Source organism: Cricetulus griseus, chromosome 6 (assembly GCF_003668045.3).
Source record: "Cricetulus griseus strain 17A/GY chromosome 6, alternate assembly CriGri-PICRH-1.0, whole genome shotgun sequence".
Taxonomy (NCBI): Eukaryota; Metazoa; Chordata; class Mammalia; order Rodentia; family Cricetidae; genus Cricetulus; species Cricetulus griseus.
This window is the reverse complement of record NC_048599.1, coordinates 144,662,925-144,683,896: the sequence shown is the minus strand read 5'-3', so window position 1 is coordinate 144,683,896 and position 20,972 is coordinate 144,662,925. Positions and strand designations below refer to the sequence as shown.

General features: G+C 49.5%; 2 protein-coding genes and 1 non-coding gene across 4 annotated transcripts in view; 1 reads left to right on the top strand and 2 right to left on the bottom strand.

The window, feature by feature from the left end:
* Positions 1-4,987: 4,987 nt before the first annotated feature.
* On the bottom strand, positions 4,988-7,558 carry Rpl12 (ribosomal protein L12). The gene is made up of 7 exons (XM_027423774.2): positions 7,397-7,558; positions 7,076-7,149; positions 6,383-6,481; positions 6,182-6,263; positions 5,621-5,707; positions 5,163-5,275; positions 4,988-5,041 (listed from the first exon to the last, which is right to left on the bottom strand). The coding sequence occupies exons 1-7, from the start codon at positions 7,431-7,433 to the stop codon at positions 5,036-5,038; spliced, it is 498 nt and encodes a 165-aa protein (XP_027279575.1). The 5' UTR covers positions 7,434-7,558; the 3' UTR covers positions 4,988-5,035.
* LOC113836532 lies at positions 5,805-5,933 on the bottom strand. Its single transcript, XR_003486862.1, has one exon. It is a non-coding gene; the product is annotated as a small nucleolar RNA SNORA65 (small nucleolar RNA).
* Positions 7,559-7,571: 13 nt separating the features above from the next.
* The window catches only part of Lrsam1 (leucine rich repeat and sterile alpha motif containing 1), a 33,251-nt gene continuing 19,850 nt past the window's right edge, over positions 7,572-20,972 (top strand). The window contains exons 1-10 of one of the 2 annotated variants that reach the window (XM_027423772.2): positions 7,572-7,674; positions 7,971-8,179; positions 9,486-9,579; positions 10,987-11,043; positions 11,990-12,034; positions 13,272-13,349; positions 14,257-14,325; positions 15,380-15,464; positions 16,137-16,258; positions 18,894-18,984. In XM_027423772.2, the coding sequence (XP_027279573.1) occupies positions 9,508-9,579; positions 10,987-11,043; positions 11,990-12,034; positions 13,272-13,349; positions 14,257-14,325; positions 15,380-15,464; positions 16,137-16,258; positions 18,894-18,984 (619 nt within the window). In that variant the 5' untranslated portion in view covers positions 7,572-7,674; positions 7,971-8,179; positions 9,486-9,507. Of the gene's footprint in view, positions 7,675-7,970; positions 8,235-9,485; positions 9,580-10,986; positions 11,044-11,989; positions 12,035-13,271; positions 13,350-14,256; positions 14,326-15,379; positions 15,465-16,136; positions 16,259-18,893; positions 18,985-20,972 lie in introns of both variants that reach the window. The other variant, XM_027423773.2, reaches the window with a different exon arrangement.

The following is a 20,972-nucleotide window of genomic DNA, read 5'->3' as shown; positions in this document are numbered from 1 at the left end:
TTTTTAAAAGATCTTCACCATCCTACTAACTAGTCCTATGTACTATGTTAGCTGTTAGTGGAATCCTTTTGATTTTTTGTTTGGTTGTTTAAGATTCACCATAGCTGTGACTGGCCTGGAATCCACTATGTAGATACAGCAATCTGACTGCTGAGATTAATGGTGTGTACCACCACACCTGGCTGATTTTTTGTTTGTTTTGTTTTTTGAGACTGGGTTTTTCTGTGTAACAGCTCTGGCTGTTCTGGAACTCGCTCTGCAGGCCAAGCTGGCCTTGAACTCACTGAGAACTTCCTGCTTCAAGTAGATTTTATTTTATTTTTAAGATAGTGGTTCATGGGCCAGGCAGTGGTCATGCATGCCTTTAATCCCAGCACTTGGGAGGCAGAGGCAGGCAGATTTCTGTGAGTTCGAGACCAGCCTGGTCTACAAGAGCTAGTCCAGGACAGCCTCCAAAGCCACAGAGAAACCCTATCTCGAAAAACAAAACAAAAAAGATAGTGGTTCATGATGTAACTCAGGCTAACCTAAAACATTAGTATCCCAGGCTGGCCTGGGACCCACTGCAGTCCTCCTGCCTCAAGTTTCCTAAGTGCCATTCTGTTCTTTCTGACCAACTTGAGCAGATGTGGTCCTAGGTTTTCAGTCAGTGAACTGTTGGGTTAGTCCAAATGTTTCTTGCTCCTTGGAGCCCATTTAACTTGCTGAAACCTTCACAGAGTGACCTCCTTAGGATAAGCAGAATTTTCTCTCAGGCCCTCGGGTGTGACAGCCATAGGCTATCCCCAATGCCTGGAAAAGGCTTTATTTTATCTCCACCTTGGTGGCTCTGCCCGATGCTGTTTTCTTTTTCCAGCGCTGGTGACTGAGCTCAGAGCCTAGCACTTGCTAGTTAGTCAAAACTAGCACCGTGCCACACCTCCCAGCCATCTGGTGTGTGTGTATGAGAGAGAGAGAGAGAGATAGGTACCCATAGCGGCCAGAAGCATTTGATCCTCTAGAGATGTGGTTACAAGCAGTTGTGAGCTGCCTGGTGTGAAGGCTGGGAATAGAACTCTGGTCCCAGTATAGGTTGAGTCATCATGTCTCCAACCCATCCCCTGGAATTTTTTGAGACAGGGTCACAGAACTTGAAGTTCATGGACTGGCCTGCAAGCCCCTAGTATCTGCCCCTCCCACCAGACACTTGCTGCCATGTCCAGCTTTAAGGATTGAATCTTATTTATTCTCTGGGACTGTGTGAGCCACAGCACACATGTGAAGGTCAGAACAACTTGCAAGAGTTGGTTCACTCCTTCCACCACATGGGTCCTGGTATCCTGGACCGCAGGTGCCTTTCTCCACTGAGTGTCTCGCTAGCCCTCACACCTGCCTCTCTGGATGTGCTGGGATCTCAGTTCAGGTCCTCACGCTTGCACAGCAGCCACTGTACTGACCGAGCATCGCCCCAGCCCCTGGGGTCAGTTTTGTCTCTTTTTTTTTTTTTACATTTATGGTGAGGCACTTGTATCATAGTTCACATGTGACATCAGAGGACAACTTTTGTCCCAGGGATTGAAGTCAGACTGCCAGGTTTCGCAGCAAAGGCCTTTACACCCTAAGCCATGCTCGCCAACCCCAGCAATCTGTCAAGGTCTACTGTAGCTGATGGGAGTGTGTGTTGCCAGTTAATCCTTTGAGTAGAACACTGCTGTAGCTTTCACAGTCTTGGTAATTTAAAGCTGGGCAAGAAAGAATATAATTGTAAATTTTTTTTGTTTTTGTTTTTCAAGACAGGGTTTCTCTGTGGCTTTGGAGGCTGTCCTGGAACTGGCTCTTGTAGACCAGGCTGGTCTCGAACTCATACAGATCCACCTGCCTCTGCCTCTGCCTCCCGAGTGCTGGGATTAAAGGTGTGCGCTACCAACGCCTGGCTGTAAACCTATTTTTGTTTGTGATTTTGTATTTAGGGGGCAGACCTCTCTGTAGTCCATCTCTTATCTCCTGATTTTCCTACCCAGCTCTTGGCTTCCCTGTTCCCTCTTGTTCTGTCAAATTGTCTAGCGTGTGCCATTCTCCTGTAGTCAGACTGTCTAGTGGACATCACTCCTGCTCTGCCCTGGCTGTCTAGTGGACAGTTATTCTTCCTGGTTGATGCTTTTCCTCCTGCTTTCCACTTAAGATTCTTTTTACTGGGACGATATGGAGACAAGTTCTTGCTCTGTAGCAGACCAGGCTGGCCCTAAAACTCAATGTGTAGCTCAGGTTACTCAGGTGATCCTACCACCCTGAGTGCTGTAATCCCAGGTGTGCAATTTCAAGCAATCAAACCACGCCTGCTTTCGCTGACACTCACTTTTTGTGTCTTTGCTCTGTGCTCTGTTTCACTTTATCTTCTACAAATACTTCGCTTTGCCATTCATCCTTTAAAGCAGTTCTTCTAATCCTTTTCAATTTATTGAGGATTATGAGACCACGCTCTCTCCTGGTGAGGATTCTTTCTTTTCTTTTGGTTTTATGAAGACAGGGTTTCTGTGTAGCCCTGGCTGTCCTGGAACTCACTCTGTACACCAGGCTGGCCTCTAACTCACAAAGATCCATCTGTCTCCGCCTCCCAAGCACATAGCTCTGCCTGGTTCCTCATGACAGAATCACACTGTTAGTTTTTATGGGGTGACATAGTTTTCTAAGCTGAGTAAGCTGCTGGATGGTGTGGCCCAGATCTCCTGTATGAGGTGGGGTTCTCCAAGAAACAAACCCAGAGTACATATGGGGTGTAGAGAGAGACAAGTGTACAGAATATTGTGAGGGGCTGAGAAGGCCTAAGATCTGCAGTCTCAGCAAGCTAGAGGCCCAGGAGTGCTGACAGTGCGACTCCAGCCAAAACAAGCACGAGATGAGGAAATGCCACTGCTCCTGACCAGAGACCATACCCAGCTTTTCTGTGGGTGCTGGAGATCCAGCCTCAGGTCTCAGGCCTGCAGAGCAAGCGCTTTACTGACAGCCATATCCCTGGCTGTGCCTTCTTCATAGCATCCTATGCTGTTGAAGGGAATGCATGTTTTTCTAAGGACATATATTTCCACCATTTGAAAATCAGATTAAATGGTGGCTCAGGCAGGCGAATCTGAGTTCAAGGCCAGCCTGGTCTATAGAGTGAGTTCCAGGACTGTCGGGGCCAAAGAGAGAACCCTGTCTTGGAAAGGAAAGATTGAGGTATTATTTACATAAACAGAATCCAACGATTACAAGTATAAAATCTAATGACTTGCAGCACACTGCTGTTAAGAGCCACCACCACACTCAAGGACAGGACACTCCCATATCCCTGTGCAGTGTCACCTCCCTACATCTATGGTCCTGGGAACCAGTGGCCTGTGTTCTCTGCTAGGCTTCCCATAGAATTTCATAAAGATGTGAGGCTTTTGTGCCTTTTGGATTCATTCATGTGGTTAGGTGCATCAACACCACTTGGATTCATTTATCCATATGGTTAGGCACATCAACAATTCACTTCTGTATTTCTGAGGTTGTCTGTCAGTGGACATTGAGTTATCTCTAATTTGGGGCTATTACTGGGGCATGGGGCCCCAATGTACACATCTGCAGACATTTGTGGAATGGAGTTTCTGGGCATGTGCTAAGTGTACTCTAAAACCTGCTTTGACTCATGTTGCCCATCCACCAGCAGTGGCTCCATGTCCTTGATGCTTCTTTGCTGCTATGAAGCAAGCTATAGATTATAACTTCCATTTTCCGATCTCTCCTCCGGGTGAGTTGATCTGGTTATCTTGGCCCGTGTCAAACAGCTCATTTATCTCACACGTCTGGCATGTTTTGTCCATGCTTATGCTTAGGGTTGAAGAACCACAGGCATAAGCTTACTGACTCAACACACATACACCTCCCTGATGCAACAACAGGTTTGTTTCTATTTATAGACCTCCAATGTCAGTTCAGTGGGATTTGAAAGGAGGTGTGTTTGGTTCACCATCAGTACCTGTAATTAACTATGCTGACACTTTAGTCCAGAGAACCAGATACTTTCTAAAACTCCACACATAGAATATGCTATGCCTGGTTTACCCACAAAATTCAAAAACAGGTTATGGCTCAGGCATACCTACCTAAAGTCTAGACAGCTAGAGCTACATAGAAACCTTGTATTGCTTACAAGGTCACCTTTTGTAGTCCACCTACCCCCCTTTCACTTAACTTGGTGTCAATTGTTTAATGATTTATATTGAACCCAGGACCTCTGGAAGAACAGTCAGTGCTCTACCTACCAGTCCCATTATTTTTCTGCATCTGATCATTGGAGGGGTGGAAAAAAACTGATCCACAGCCCAAGCATCCAGGGACTTTGTTCCCTTCATGAACACAGGTGACTCCACAGGCAGCAAACCTCACTGGTTTCTCTTCCAGCACCTCCTTCCCATGTGTTCCCTAGAGCAGCTGGGTGGGTTTCTGGTGAGTTGCAAATTTGACTCACGACCAGCATGCATGTGTACCTTGCAGTTTGGGATGGTTGTTGAACCATCATGTAGGTTCTGGAGATCAAATGCAGGGAAACTGCTAAATACACATACCACAAGATCATCTTTCTAGTAACAGTTGCATTGTTCTAAGTCCAAACACAAACAACAATTTGTGTTAACTGAAAAAAGCTTCATGAAATGTAAAACACAAAATAAAGTGATCATTAATCCCACATAGCATATTTTCTTTTGCATACCATGGTCAATGGCTGCGGTTCAGTTACAGCTTTTATAGATCCCTGGTGAAGTGTTTTACAGATCCACAAAACGAACTTTTCCTAGGGCTAGTGATTGCTGTGCACACAGGCCTCAGTAAGAAGAGCATGATTCTTCACGGCAGCCTAACCACACCCCATAGAAAAAGCGCCTTTCCTTCCTGGCTATCTTCTGAGCATGCATACAAAGTGACACCCGGGCTTTATGTGTCACAGATTTGAATATCCCCTGCCCCCCAAAAAAGTCACTTTGTCTGCTGGTTGTCACATGTTTTTTATTGAGATATTTTCTCTTGGTGCTTCTTAACTCTGGAAAAGGGAGGAAAATTCAGTCACAATGGAGAATGTACATTTAGTTACAAAGAATTTTCACCCTTTAACGAAAGCCCAGCTGCCCCCACCCCTAAGGGAGACATGCAAAGTCACTTACAGCTGGGCATTCCACTACACCACTGTTGATGTCATCAATGATGTCATGAGGGTGGCGGCCATCCACATTACAGCCCACAGACTGTGCAGTGCCCAAGATCTCTTTAATAGTTCCTGTATTAAATAATGGTAGCCTCAGCAGGTCTACTCCCTTGCAACTCTTACATCGAGGGGCAAAGGAGATTCCAGAGTTCCAGTGCAGACAAAACAAAGACTATGGCTCCATGATGACCAACTTTAAAAAAAAAATTCACATCCTGCTGCTGGCTGTTAATCATATACACCCCTAATCCCAGCACTTGGGAGGTAGAGGCAGGTGGATCGGGGTTCAGTCTAGTTTACAGAGCTAGTTCCAGGACAGCCAGGACTACAGATACTGCCTCCAAAAGAAATAAAAGGTACACTCCCATCTTGGACCTTCAACAGCAAATGCTAGCCATTCAGTGAAAATGCTCTTACCAGAAAGTTCTCTGGCTAAAGACCGGTGCCTCATCTGACGGGCAATGCCGACAATCTCATCGAAAGTGATATTTCCACTGTGCTTAACTGCAGGATAGAAAACAGAAGGGTGGTTTTGCTTTTTAAATGCTTTTTGTGCAATCTTCTGATACAAGACCCTATGGTTTCACTTTACCCATTTATATTCTGTCCCCATGCTTTCGGCACAGAGTCATCCACATGTAGGACAACCCTGTTTCCTAAAGCTGGGGCTTACTCTCAGCTCACCACTGGATTGCACCAGCCAACCATACTGATCAGGTGCAGTGGCGGGTGGCTAGGGCACAATCAACTCCTCACCAGCAGCCCCCTCACACACACACAACCTTAGGAATGGAACCAACAAGTTTAAATCCCTGGGGCAAAGGGTTCGGTGTCAACAAACCCTAGGTTATGACTCTACACTTCTGCACCCAGGAGTCATGAAACAAATGGCCTCAAGTGATCGCATTTTGAACCTATGTTTCATGAAAGGGAACTACATGCAAAGCTGCAATTGGTGGAGGAGTGCCATCAACTCACTGTTCTTCTGCTTCTTCCTGTCTCTTGGCGGCTCCTTGAGGGCTTTAATGATCAGGGCGGAGGCAGAGGGCACCACCTCAATCTGCAGGAGAGATCTGCTATGAACACGGGGCCAGCTAGATAGCTCAGCGGTACTTCCCTGGACCCCACTGGTGGAATCCTGCACCCTGGCACTTTCCCCACAACAATCAAAGCAAATACCTGGGCCTGTCTGTTCTGGATGGTCAGTTTCACTGTAATCCTCAGACCTTTCCAGTCACCGGTTGCCTTGGCAATGTCATCACCAACTTTCTTTGGAGACTGTAGAAATAATGGCATTAAATTACCACGTGTCCTAAGTTGAAGTTGTAACCCCAACTTCGAACTCTGCCTGACAGGACTCCAGCCTTCCACATCACTGCACACGGCCCGGACGACACCTTATTTAACTAAGCCAAGGATCTGAAGGTCGGATGAAGCAAAACAGACGTTGAGCTGTAATGGGTAACCTACGACGGTGCTCAACTAAACTAAAAGCACATAGGCTAGCAACGGGGATTTAGCCAGCCACTCACCGACTCCACTGCTCCATCTAGGAGCACATGGTAACGTGAGCTCCCTTTACCTCCTAGAACCCATAGGCAAGAGCGTGCGAGACAGCTCAGCCAAGCCGGACTAACGACTGCCACAACTGCGCCTTGGCACGAGCCTATCTATATATTTATTACAAGTTTAAGAGTGCTAAGGACTGAGAGGAGGACCCGGGTTCGAGACCCAGCTCGCACATCGTAGCTGGCTCACAAAAGGAACGCGGTGCCTTCTTCTGACCTCCACAGGCACGTGCGTGAAACACAGACATAGCGCAGCCCGCACCCATGCTAAGCACACACACGGCTCTAAGAAGCTGAGACTTACCAGACCCAGGGGACCGATCTTGGGGGCCAAGGCGGACGTGGCGCCGACCTCACCTCCGGTGCACCTCAAGTACACTGAGAAAAGGGAGAGTTAGGCCTCCTGCGGAGCGCGGCGGGTGCGGCGGCCGCCCGGTCCTCGGGCCGCAGACCTCCCGGGCCAGGCCTTACCCGGAGGCGCACAGGCTGCAAGAGCGTCGCTGCTCCCTCCCCATTACACACGCGGAGGCCGAGGCCCCAGGGAGACCCGCCAGGCCCGGAGCCCCGGGGCGGCACGCGGCGGGGAGGGCCACAGCCGCTGCCCCGCCGCGGCGAGGGCACGCACCGACTTTGATCTCGTTGGGGTCGAACTTGGGCGGCATGGTGGAGGCGGCTGGTGTCGGATGAACCCGGATCCGGGACGACCGAAGAGAGTTGCACCGTGGCCTCCTCCGAGCCGAAAGTCGGAAAGGCCGTGCTCAGCCCGCCCACACCGGATATAGGCAGGAAAGCTCGGCTCTCGCGATAACTTCTGGCTCCACCCCGTTTCGGGGAGACACCCTCGCCGCCCTGTTTATTGTGGGCAGGCGTTTGCGGCAAATGACTGGAGAGCCGGTTTCTTGGGTGAGCTAGGGATTCGGAAGGGGTGGATGCTCGGAGCACCTTTCCCGGGGACAGTCAGAGTAGAAGGGCTGCTCCAGAGGCCCTGGTTCCAGATGTGTTCCACGTTCCCTTATCATGAGAGTGACTCTGGAGTCCCAAGGCCCCGCCCTCCCCAAGGGATCCGCACCTGTCTTGCGGGACCCCAGTACCCCTGAGTAGCCTTCTTACTCGTTTGCGGTGTATGCACGTTAGTATATACGAGCAGATTATTCGGGGCTAAATCACGACTCTTAATTCTGCAATTCCTTGCTTTCTAGAGTCTCAAGACTTTGTGTTCTGAGCTGCATGACTTCATGAGATTAGGAGTTTCGGTCCTCACTTCCTATGTTTGAAGGAGACCCAACTCCAGCTCGTCTTGCCGGTGCCTATGGTCTGCATCTATGACCAAGCCTTCAGAGTGATTGGCCTATCTTGAGGTCCACTCCAAAATTGGAACATCCGAGTTCCTTTCCAGCCACAAAGCCAGGTCAGCTACTGGCCAGCTCTGCCTGGGAAGCATGGGTGTGGTTCTCCCAACCAAGGTACACCATCAGGGAGGTTCAAACCAGATTTGAAAAAGCCCTTCTTGAGAATGACTAGGGAAAAGGACTTGGGGGGAAAGATGGATAGTCATTGGAGAGGATTTGGAAATCTGGACTTGGAGGAGAGGGATGGGGAGGGCTGGTCATTATCGAGGAGGGCTGTTGGACATCACTCTTCAGGAGGACTAGCAGGTGAGTGAGGAAAGAGCAGGCTTTGCAGGCCTGACAGCCCACACCCAGGCTGGAGACCTCAGCTCTCTCTCCTAAGGACCAGGAATGTGCCTTCACCAGCAAGACTCCTCTAGTTCCTTTTTTGCTGGTACCTGTGATAGTCCCTGAATCCATGTGTGTGGTGCATTTTGTCAGGGTCTATGGCATGCGCCTGACATACATGAAATCCCTGAGCCCCACAGGACAGGCTCTGACCGGTGACCCAGAGTGACACAGCTGATATCCTGGATGCCAAAGCCTATGCTGTCAGCTACACACTTCCTCCAAATGATTGTTTGCTTCCTGTTGCTGGCCATGACACAGCACTGGAAGTTCCAGATTCTGGGTTGACTATGGGTACCCAGCTTCTGAGTTAGGATAGATGGTTAACTTCGCTAAACTGTAAAACCCAAGGAGCTGTGCAAACTGTACAGGATCAAGACTTGAAGGGTGACCGACCATCCTGGGCTGGTTCTTTTGTAATCCAGGTCATGTAGCCAGACCACTGAGCTTAGTGGGCATCATATTCTCCACAGGACCATAGTGAGAATCAGATGAACAATAGCTTCAAGGGTGGGAAGGTGCCTGACGATTGCATTTAACTCATAGATCTCTTTAGTCTTGACATAGTCAAGTTTTCCCCAAGTCGTGGCGCCTTCCAGGTTGGTCTTACTGGTGCCACTCTGACAGTTTGTTTCTTCAGTTGAGTCTGTCAAGAGTCTCAGAGAACATCCTTGGAAGGCACCTGGGGGAAACGTCCCTAAGGTGGGGAAAACGGCTCGGCACTGGAGGATGATGCCAAAGCCTCCCAGAGGGTCAGTGGGCTGCATTTATGTTCTTTCCACCATATTCTGTGTTTATCGATTTCTCAACAAAGAACAAAATGTTGAGCATTGCTATGTGGGCTCAGGGCCCAACTGAGGCAGACTGCCCTGCTGCAGGGAGCTCGCAGCCAGCATCCAGCTGCGTCTCTGAGGTGCCCATCTGCAGTGTCAGATACTGTTCAAGTTCCCAGGAGCTGACTTCCCTCTCGTGTTCCAGTGTCCAGAACTCACACGGGAGGATGCCCCTCTTCTTTCGGAAGCGGAAAGCCAGTGAGGAGGCTCGGAAACGCCTGGAGTACCAGATGTGTCTGGTAAGGCAGCTGTGTTGTCTCTCACTCCTCAGCTCCTCCTCTGCCCGCTGAAATGTCTACAGGGTGCTTGCTCCTCCCCTCTGCCTTCCCACTCTGGGAGTGCCCTTCCTCACAGACTGAATGTGTGTTGGTTTCTTTGCGTGCTGGACCTCAGTCAGTCACTGGCCACCTGCCAAATGGGCCAGTAAAGGCAGGCTGTGGCTGTGATCCTTTCTGGCTCCTCACATTTGTCTTTCTTTCCTTATTTTCTCTACTTCACACTATGTTTTGCCTGAGTGCTTTTTTTTCCCCCAGTCTTGGGATTGGACGTGGTTCTCAAGTTACATGTCTCACACCTGTAATCCCAGCACTTAGGAGTCCAAGGCAAGAAGATTGCCACAAGTTCAAGGCTAGTGAGAGCTATATAGTGAGTTCCAAATCAGCCTGAGATTCGAAAACCAGCTGTGCTTACATCACTGGGAGCTGAGCTGCTGCGTTCTACATCTCATATAGTACAGCCATGGAGGGCAGATTAAAAGAGCAGGAGTTCAGGAAAGTATTGCAGATAGCAACCAAAAACAAATAAAAAAAAAAAAATTTGGGAAGATGGCTCAGCAATTAAGAGCACTTGCTGCTAAGCATCGGTGGCTCACGCCTTTAATCCCAGCACTTGGGAGGCAGAGGCAGGCAGATCTCTGTGAGTTCAAGGCCAGCCTTGTCTACAGAGAGAGTTCCAGAACAATGCAATACAGAGAAACCTTGTCTCGAAAAAACCAAAAAAAAAAAAAAAAAAAAGAGTACTGGCTGCTCTTCCAGAGGTCCCAGGTTCAATCCCCAGCACCCACATGGCAGTTCACAACTATCTGTAACTCCAGTTCCAGGAGATCTGATCTCTTCATACAGACATGCATATAAGCAAAACACCAGTGAACATAAAATAAGAATAAATAAATCATTAAAAACTTTTTTTAAAAGCCTTCAAGGCTCAAAACAAAGCAAAACCAATTGCAACTAATTTTAAGAAGCTAACATCATGAATATGAAACACTCACAGAATCAACAGAGCTTTTGTAAACATACAGGTCTTGAAGACTTTGTGTGGAGGGATGAGGAGTTGAGACAGGGTTTCTCTGTGTAGCCCAGGCTGGCCGGGAATTCACTCTGTAGATCAGGCTGGCCTGGAACTCAGAGATCTGCCTGCCTCTGCCTCCCGAGTGCTAGGATTAAAGGCGTGCGCCACCATGCCCAGGAGAGTTGAAGACTTTTTAAAAGCCCCTCTCTCTAACCCCTGCAGAAAGCTTAATCTTGGGAGATGCGAGCGGGAGGATCAGGAGTTAGAGGCCAGCTTTGCCTACACGATGAGTTTGATGCTACATGAGACCCTGTCTCAAAAAACATTTAACTTAAAAATGTCTTTTTCCACCTTAGGCAAAAGAAGCTGGGGCAGATGACATTCTTGACATCTCTAAATGTGAACTCTCCGAGGTAAAGTGAGGGTGTATAAAGGCTATGAATTTAGTCTGCCCATGTCCTTGAGGAAAACAAATGTAGACTGAGACTTTCAAAATGGCAAAAGTGAAGACAGGCAGGTGGCTCCCCCAGTGAAATGCTTGTCTTGTAAGCATGAGGACTGGAGTTCCCTGGGGCTTGCTAGCAACCATCCTAGCTGAGTCAGTGAGCTCTAAGCTCAGTGAGAGATTCTGTCTCAAAAACATAAGGTGGGGAGTAAGACATGACGTCAGCTTCTCTCCTGAATAGAGTGTGTGCACAGACACACTGGGTATGAGATGTCCTTGCCCAAAAGAATTGAGATGATCTTTATTTCCTGCATTCCATTCAGGAGGCAGGGAGGATCATGAGTCTGAGGTCGGCCTGGGCTACATAGTAGAACCTTGGAGAAAGGCAGGAGGGGAAATCTAGAGGATAAAAATCAGTGATAGAGCCAGGCAGTGATGGTGCACAGCTTTAATCCCAGCACTTGGGAGATAGACACAGGCAGATCTCTGTGAGTTCAAGACCAGCCTGGTCTATAGAGTAAGTTCCAGGACAGGCTCCAAAGCTACACAGAGAAACCCTTATCTCAAAAAACAAAAAAGAACCCAACTCAGTGGTAGAGTTTGTCAAGCATGCAAGATGCCCTAGGTTCAATCCCCAGTACCATGGGAAGAAGGGAAGATACACTACAGATTCCTGGAGTGCTGGGGGAGAGGACACTGCCCCCTGACAGTTTCTGATACCACAGAGTAGATAGGCTAGGGTGGGCCAGCAGCTGATTGCCAGTTCCTCCATTCCTCCCCAGCCCTCCCATAGCTAAGCACTATTCCCAGGTCAGTGGCTTACTGTCCTCAGTCACCTCAACACCAGTGCCACTGATGAGCAGGTGAGACAGTCAGCAAATGAGCAGCTCTGACCCCTCTTTGTCTTGTCTTAGATTCCGTTTGGGGTTTTCTCAACGTGCAAAGTTCTGCAGAAAAAGGTGAGCAGAGTCTTTCAGAAAACTACTCACTGTGTGTCTGCTTGGGGGAACCACATGGAACTCAGAGAGCCATGGTCCTCACATGGCCACCTTCCTTCCCTCTAGCCCTCACCCTATTGACCTACAGTAGAAGTTGTCACAATTAGGAGAGAAGGCTCTGGGGTTGGACTACTCTGGGCTGCTTGTGGCCCTGGCTTTCACTAGCTTTGTGATTTAGATAGCTTCCTTACATGCCAACACCTCTGTTTCTTTTATTAACTGTTAGTATTTTTTGTGTATTTTGCTTGGATATATATTTGCATCACATGCGTGTGTGTTGCCCGGGGAGGCCAGAAGCCCATCAGAGTCCCTGGAACTGGCGCTATAGATTGTTGTGAGCCGCCATGTAGACTCTGGAAATCAAACCTAGATGCCCTGGAAGAGCAGTCAGTGCTCTTAACTGCTGAGCCATCTCCAGTCTAGAACCCAGTTTCTTCATCTTGGAAAGAAGAAGACATTCATAGCTGTCTCTTGGTGTTGTGTGAACCAAATGAGTGGTAGAGAGAGGAGTCCACCAGCCGTACGGTACAGTTACTACCTCCCCCAGTGTCGTTAATAGAAAGGACACTCAGTGCATTCTGGCCGCCCCACCCCTGAGTTAAAAGGGCATGAAAGCATTTTCAGAAGATCATTCCAGACTTTGCATACAGGTGGGTATGTGCACATCATCAGATCTGGACACAGAATGGTAAAACCAGTTCTCTGCCAATAGTGTAGTGAAATTCTTTTGAAATATCAAAGCAGGAGTTAATATCTAACAAAAATAGCCATGGTTAACACAGTGTGAGTAGCAGACCACATGATAGCCTGGGCTAAATAAACACTATTTGACTAGGTGGCTTGCTAATTATCATGGCAGCCCTTGGAGAAAGGTACTTTATTACTTTATTTTCCAGAAACTATTAGAGCCAGGAAATGCTAAGATCTTGATAGCTGATCTCTTCTCAGAATGGAAGGTAGAATCAGACCCCCAAACTCCCTTTCTCCACAGTCATGGGGCCTTGCAGCCATCTGTGTCAGGTTCAGAAGTACCATGATTCTGACAGCCTCCCCATTGTGGGTCTGGCTGAGCAAAGATACATGGAACACGGCATGGCCGCCCCATGCACAGAGCCAAGCAAGCCACTTCCCTCACCCATAGCCTGCCCTGCCTGCTGCTCTCCTGGAACCTGGCATTTCTCTCTTCTTTCTCTCACAGGTGTTGATCGTGCATACAAACCATCTCACCTCCCTGCTTCCCAAGTCCTGCAGCCTCTTGAGCCTTGCCACCATCAAGGTACTGGGCCCTCTCTAGGCATTGAGGACTCTGGTGCTCCAGGTGGTAGCCAAGCCTCCACACACTCTTTGGGTCTTCTCTGTTAAAATGTGCCAGATGGTCCTCACAGGATGGTCACTGTGGCGTCTGAACAGCATGTTTTTTCTAAGCATTCTTGGGTGGTGTTGGTAAAGAAAACCAGCCCCAGCACCTGCCCTATAAGGTTTCCACTCCAGCTGGTCTTAACTCAAGCCAGGTCAGCAAAAAGGATGGACATGCTGGCTCTAACAAGGGGAACAGGAGGGACATCCAGAGAGGGCATTGCATTTGCATTTGCAGTGACCTGGGTGGTCTCCCTCCTGACTGTGGACCCCTCCAGAATGTGGTAGAGGATATAGAGTTGCAGTGTCAGCCCAAGGTTGTTCAATGTGAAGGTGAACTTGTAAGGGTGGGTCCTACACTAGAGTGAAGACTAAATCCTGCACACTCTCCAGGTGGGGTTGGATTAGCTTTGTTACATGGTGATTCTTTTTTTTTTTAGATGTGGTCTTGCTATGCAGTCCTAGCTTGCCTAGAACTGGCTGTATAGTCCAGTGTTGCCTCACACTCAGAGATCTGTCTCCCTCTATCACCTGAGCCCTGGAATTAAAAGTGTGCCACCACACGTATTGCTCAGTGCTTTTAAGAGATTTATTTTATGTATATGATTGTTTGCCTATATGTATTATGTGCACCACACGCGTGCAATGCCTAAGCAAGCCAGAAGAGGGCATTAGATCTCCTGGAATGGGAGTTATAGGCTGTTGTGAGCTCTCTTCAGTTCCTACCGCAGTTGCCATGCTATCACCTGGGTATGAGGTAGCCTTGTCATCTCCAGCTACTCTGGAGCCTGGGATTCTGGGGCCTGACAGACATGTTTGTTCTGTAGGTTCTGGATCTCCATGACAACCAGCTGACAGCCCTTCCTGATGACATGGGGCAGCTGACAGCCTTGCAGGTAAGGCGGTAGGACAAACTTCTATAATGGTGGGACATTCTGACGTGCTGCCACCAGTGGACCCAGGCTGCACTCGGCATTGGTGCTGCCTTCACCATTGCTGCCTGGCTGGGAGAGGCTCTCTACCGGGACTTGGCATGTACTTCATGGTATTTCATGGCTTCACAGCTTTAACTGTTCCCCACAAAAAACAAACACCCAGTGGGTGTCCATCTTCAAAACAGATTCCAGGGGCTGTAGAGATGCCTCAGTGGTTAGGAGCACTGGCTACTCTTGAATAGGATCCCCATTAGGTTCCCAGCACCTACGTGGTAGCTCACAGCTGTCTATAACTCCAGTTTCAGGGGACCTGGTGCCCTCTTCTGGCTTCCACAGGCACTGCATACAGGAGGTGCATAAGTTTTTGTTTTGGTTTTTGGTTTTTGGTTTTTTGAGACAAGGTTTCTGTGGCTTTGGAGGCTGTCCTGGAACTTGCTCTTGTAGACCAGGCTGGTCTCGAACTCACAGAGATCCTCCTGCCTCTGCCTCCCGAGTGCTGGGATTAAAGGCGTGCGCCACCAACGCCCGGCGGTGCATAAGTTTTTATATATTATTTTAAAAGGAAAAATTCTGTACTCTCCTGGCTCCCTGGTGCTTTGTCTGCCCCTGCACTGGCTGAGTGCTTTATTTGGGGCTAGCCCTGAGCTATACCTCCCCATTGCTCAACTGTAGATAACCATATCCTAACCTTCACTGCCTCACTGAGCCCCTGACAACCTTTCTGCCTCCACATTGGTTCATGCAATTCCTGGGCATTCTGCAGTTTTATAGATGGTAAAGCCTCAAGTAGGAATGTGTCCAAGGGCTTGTCCTAGCTCTCTTAGACACGTGACTTAACCTCTGTAAGCCTCAGTTTACTCATATCTTAGATGGGGCCATAACAACCTATGCCTCCCTCTCAGGGCTGTAGGAAGAAATAAAGGCAGGTATATTCAGTGCCTGGGTGGTACAGGGCTGAGCGTGCAGACAGCCGCTGTTGTCCTGTGTCTCCTCATGTCACCACTTTCTCTCTCAGGTGTTGAATGTGGAAAGGAATCAACTGACACATCTCCCACGCTCTATTGGGAACCTGCTTCAGCTCCAGACCCTCAGTGTGAAAGGTGGGTGCCACAAAGCCCAGTCCATGTCAGCAGTACAGGATGGGGCCAACTCTTGTCCTTCCAGCATCCACAGGGTGCTCTCTTGGGAGCCACCGAGTGTGAGGGTGATGCCATGAGCCAGACTGACCCCAGCTAGTTCAGTGTGTTCTGTCTCTGATCATGAACTGGAGACAGTGTGTCTAAAGAGCCCTGACCCACAGAATCAGAGACTTTGGGGCAGAAGGCAGACCGTAGTGACTGGGGAGCTAAGGGATGGGAAGAGAGTACACTAACAACAGGCAGGGCAGAAAGAGGCAGCGGCTCCTGGTGGCTTGGGACACTCAGTAGTGTTGGCCCCGTGGATGTGGCTGGCCCGATAAGTCCATGAGGCAGGTTAACATGAGGAAAGTGAGACTCGGAGCCGTGGCCTGCAGTGAGGTGGTGACTAGCCCGAGTACCAGTGTAGAGTCCTCATCCTTCAAAGAGGACTCGCCTGGCTTTGGCCGGGCTCTTCATCTTACTCTTGCTGCCCCGCCTCTCAGCACAGAGGCCCACATGTGGCTGATGGCAAGTAGGGGTGTCCTGAGTTGCTCAGCCGAGAAGCAGTGGCAGAGCCTCCCAGCCCCACATCCCATGGCATCAGGAGGCAGCAGAAGCTTTGGGGCACTGAGTTTGCCACCGGGGTCCCTGCAGACAACAGGCTGAAGGAACTTCCCGACACCCTGGGAGAGCTGCGAAGCCTGCGTACCCTCGACATCAGTGAAAACGAAGTTCGGAGACTGCCGCAGATGCTGGCTCACGTGCGGACCCTGGAGGTAAGTGGGGCGTTCTCTCCGGTGTCAGAGGGACTGACTGTGAACGCATGTCGTGTAGTGTGACTTTGCTGCTGTCATGGAGTTGGGAGGGCGTAAGTCCAAAGTGAAAAGGGGCAGATGAATCCAGAAGTGTCCCCACTCTGTAGCCTCAAAGCCAGGCTTTGAAGAAGAATGAGATTTGAGACATAGCCATGGAAATGGGGGCGTCCAGTGGAGAGAGCAGGACGGAGAGAGGCAGTAAGCAAAATAGAATGGGTTATGGACAGGAAGTAATGAGGCCAGAAATCGCTGTACCTGGAGCCCAGAAAGCTGGGAGTGGGGCGGGAGCCATGTGCAGACCTGGGCTTCAGTGTGGAGACTGCACCTCATCAAAGCCCAGGTTGACGAGGGTAAGAGTGTCCTGGCACCCCATGCGAGTCATCTCAGGATGAAGAAGGAAGCTCCCCACACCAAAGGAGTTTGTGTCCTCACAGCCTGGGTGAGAATCCAAGACCCCAGTGTTGACAGGGTTGGTTCCTTTTAAGGCTCCTCTCTTCAGGTGGCCTGTCCTTCCTGTGTCCATCCTCTGTCCCTGTGTGTCATGTCAAACCCCCTCTTTCTTAAAGGACACCAGTCGGATTGAGCTAGGGTCCATCTGGCTTTAAGTGTAGTCACATTCTGGAGTCCAGGGGTTAAAACTTCAGCTCAGCCCATCACAGGTGCCAGCACCAGGAGGACCACTCCAGGACAATGGGGCTCTTGGTTATGACAGGGTGGCTTGTCAGCTCCTCTGATATTTTTGTTTGTTTTTTGAGATAAAGTCTCAAAAGTCCAGGCTGGCCTTGAATTTACTGTGCAGCCGAGAATGGCCTCGAACTTTTCATCCTCCTGCCTCCACCTACTAAGAGTACAGTTTTGCACCAGTACACCCAGTTTGTGTGGTGCCAGGTCTTGAACCCAGGACTTCACTCTACCAGCTGGACCTGTGTTAGCTCCTGAACCCACACAGAACCCCCGTAAGGCATGTCCTGTTATGACTTCACCGATGAAGGAAATGGGGCACAAACTAGTTTATTGGACTCCTCAAAGGCCACACAGCTGGTCATAGATAGACATCATATCCTCTGGAACATCCCTCATGGCCATCCACCTTTGTAAAGTTCAGTGTCTGGATACCTATCACAGTGGTGACAGCCTGGCTGAGCATCCCAGAATTCCCTAGTTTTTTGGTGAATCACCTCTGTCAAGCTATACTATAGAACAGAGGTGTCTGGGGAGGTAACAGTTGAGCACAGCCAGCACATCTGTGTCTGATGCCCCTCACACGGTGGCGAAACAGTGTGTGCTCAGTCAGCTCCATTCTCTGTGACTCTCAGGAGATTGTTCTCCAATAACGGGAGTTTCTCCTGACTGCTGCCCAGTTCAGTGGCCACATACGTCTCTTGAGCATTTGGAATGTGGTTGGTGCCACAAAGGCACTAAATAGTGTTATTGAACCTTTATTAATCCACAGGTAAATAGTCTCTTGTGCTTTGCAGTTGCCAGATATATCAGCATAGCTCAGAGCATGTTCCTGGTCCTGAAGCTATCTACCCTAAGATACTAAGAGCCCTAGGGACCAAGGATGTGGCTCAGTGGTGGAGCACTTGTTTAGCATTCTTGAGCCCCAGCTCTGCAGCAGAAGTTTAGGTGGAACTCATTTCCCAGCTGTTCCTTTAAAAACTCTTGGGAGCATCTTGACCCCTGGTCAGACCTTTTATCAGAGTAACAGAACAGGCATTGTCAACATTATATGCCAGCTCCGTTCAAATGCTGTCTCCTGTCACCTGCCACACATCCCGTCAAATCAGGGATACTGCACTCCTGTGACACTGAGGAAGTTACAGCCTGGCCCAGCTAAATACCTGGTTAGGATGCGCAGCTGACTGACTGTGCTGTGCTGGGGTTTAAAACCAGGCTGAGTGTCCCTCAAGAGACACACTCCCCCTGCAGGTAACAGAAATGCTGTCATCTGGGTGGCCCCCAAGAACTGGTAGCTACCAAGCTGACATGTCCACATAGCCATGGTGACCTGAACTAATTAAAACTGAAATGAAGACTGCTTGTGACAGTGTGCACCTGTAATCTTGACACTTGGAAGGAGGCAGGAGGATCACAGGTTCCAGTGCAACCTGGACCACATAACAAGATCTTAAGGAAAAACAAATGGGGCTGGGGTGATGACTCAGTGGGGAAAGTGCTTGTAAAGGACCTGAGCTCAGTCCCTAGAGCCAGGCACCTGCAATCCCAACCCTGCAGGAATAGAGACAGCAGGTCCCTGGGCCTTGCTAGCCAGCTAACCTAGCCAGCTTACCAAGTTCCAGGCCAGTGAGAGATTATCTCGAAAAGCAAAGTGAATGGTTCCTAATGAAACCTGGCTCTACACACATACACACACACACACACACACACACACACACACACATAAATGTACACCTAAGCATGCACACACAATTCAAGAAATGTAAATGGCCACATGTGACTTTAGCCACCATATTGGGCATTGCTCCCTGTGTAGGCAGGAGAGACACTCAGCACCAATAATGAAACCAAGTGACTTCGAATTGTGCTGGGGGTGAAGTGGTATACACAGTAAAGGGAGTTCCCTTGTCCACAGACGCTGAGCCTTGATGCCTTGTCCATGGTCTACCCTCCGCCAGAGGTGTGTGGTGCTGGCACTGCGGCCGTGCAGCAGTTCCTTTGCAAAGGTAAAGGTGGGACACCCCTGCTCTTCCCCCAATTCTCTTGGCCATCCCCTGCCACCAGGCTGGAGACAGCAGAGACCAGCAGGTACAGACTGCCTGGTCAGAGGTCAGGGTCCAGTGAGGGCAACAGGTACAATGAAGGATTGATCACAGGGACTTAAACACCCAGGCTGAGCTTAGGAAAGGTTAGAGTCAGGCATCTGGCTTAGGTTAGGGCTGGGGAGCCCATCCGAGAAAGCAACATGACTGACACCTGACAGGGAGCTAGGGCCAGGACAGGGGACAGTGTGTTTCTATCAGAGGAAGCAAGTGTTAAGAGACCTGAGGTACTGTGGAGAGGGCCAGTATGGCTGGAGTGCTGAAGGCCAAGGAAGAAAAGTGCAGGGGTCGGGGTCCAGCAGGAGGTCTGGTTTCACAAAGAGCACATAGAAGTAACTGAAGTAAGGAGGACAACCAGCTAGGCAGGCCCCTGGGGACACCCTTGTGACCTGGGCACCAGAAGGAAGCATCTTTGGGCTGTTGTCACCTGTCAACATGGTTCCTGTCACCTGTGTTCTCAGAGCAAGCCTCAGTCATCTGAATTATTCATGACTCATTGCATAGTGAGCTTTAGGGTGAGCTTTCCAATGATCCCAGATCCGCTGGCCTGGAGCTGCAGGGAAAAATGATCTCCTGATGATCCTGATCAAGAGAGGCCGGGGGAGAGCTCAGCTGCTGTGTGCTGGCTGTTAAACATGAAGCCACAGCCCCGCATAATGTGTGTAATAGCACAGACCCGTAATCCTAGTGCTCCAGAGTAGAAGCAGGCATATAGTGTGGCAGGAGGCCAGCCGTCTCCAAATCAGTAAATTCCAAATATAGCTGGGTGTGGTACTGAGTGCTTGGACACAGGGAGGTCAGAGTCAGTCCTGGACCAGCCTGGGTTACGTAATGAGGTCAAGGTTAGCCTGAGCTATGTAGCAAGACCCTGTCTCTCTCTCCCTCTCCCTCTCCCTCTCCCTCTCCCTCCCCATCTTTGTATGTTGTTGGTGTCTGTCCGAACTGAACATTCAGGTCTACAACTCAGTTAGTTCCCTGACTAGGTGTTTGCCCAACAGAAGGAGAAGCTATGTTGTCCACAGATGCTCACAAAAGCACTGTTCCCCTGCAGCATCCAGCAGCTGGAGAATGAATGAACTGTTTCATACCCGCAGCACTGGAAGAGCAAACTGCATACAGCGAGCTAGGAGAGTCTCTGCCAGAGAGTAGAGGGAGAGAGGCCAGGCACAGAGGAAGTGTGCTTCTGCCTGGCAGTCACCACTTTCCGGGCCAGCACTGCCCCTGGCTGTAAGGATGTGGTCACCTTTAAATGTTCTTCAGGCTGTGGTAGAGCACTTGCTAGTATAAACAAGGCTCTGGCTTCAGTTCCAGGCTGCTAAAATAAAGGAAAAAAAATTTTTTTCTGGGTAGAGTAGTATACACCTCTAATTTTAATACCTGGGTTAACAGAAGTAGGAAGATTGTGAATTTGAGGCCAGCCTGCGCTACCTACTGAGATTCTCAATACCAAAGGAATGCTTTAAGATTCTCTAATGTTTATGTAAACAGCAAGCATAAAAATAAAGCATAAATAAATTTGCATACACTGACTACAGAAGTCAAATATATGGCATCATCTATTTCCCTCCCGAGGGGATTGGACCTCACGCACGCTCGGCAGGGGCGCCACCACTCCGTGCAGCCCAGCCCTTTTTCTGGTTTTCATTTGGAGACGGGCCTTGCTCAGACTCAGTTACTCTATACCCCTGGAAGACTTAGAACTTGCAGTCACCCCACTTTCTGAGTAGTTGGGATTACAAGGCCATGTCACCAGGCCTGACGTTGAGCAGTAATTATTATACAGAGGTGAGGCCCAGCCTTGGAAGATGGGAATGGACTGAGCCAGCAAGGCAGCTGCAGTGGGGGGGAGAGGAGAGTGAAGGGGGCAGGAGCGAGCAGCTGGGGTGTTCCTG

Bases quoted from the DNA above. Each gene is read 5' to 3' on its own strand.
- Rpl12 (XM_027423774.2), bottom strand. From the start codon at position 7,433: ATGCCGCCCAAGTTCGACCCCAACGAGATCAAAGTCG. The intron at 6,482-7,075 runs GTAAGTCTCAGC...TTATTTCTACAG, and splicing joins AGATCGGTCCCCTGGGTCTG to TCTCCAAAGAAAGTTGGTGA. The intron at 5,708-6,181 runs GTGAGTTGATGG...TCTATCCTGCAG, and splicing joins CAGGAAGAAGCAGAAGAACA to TTAAGCACAGTGGAAATATC.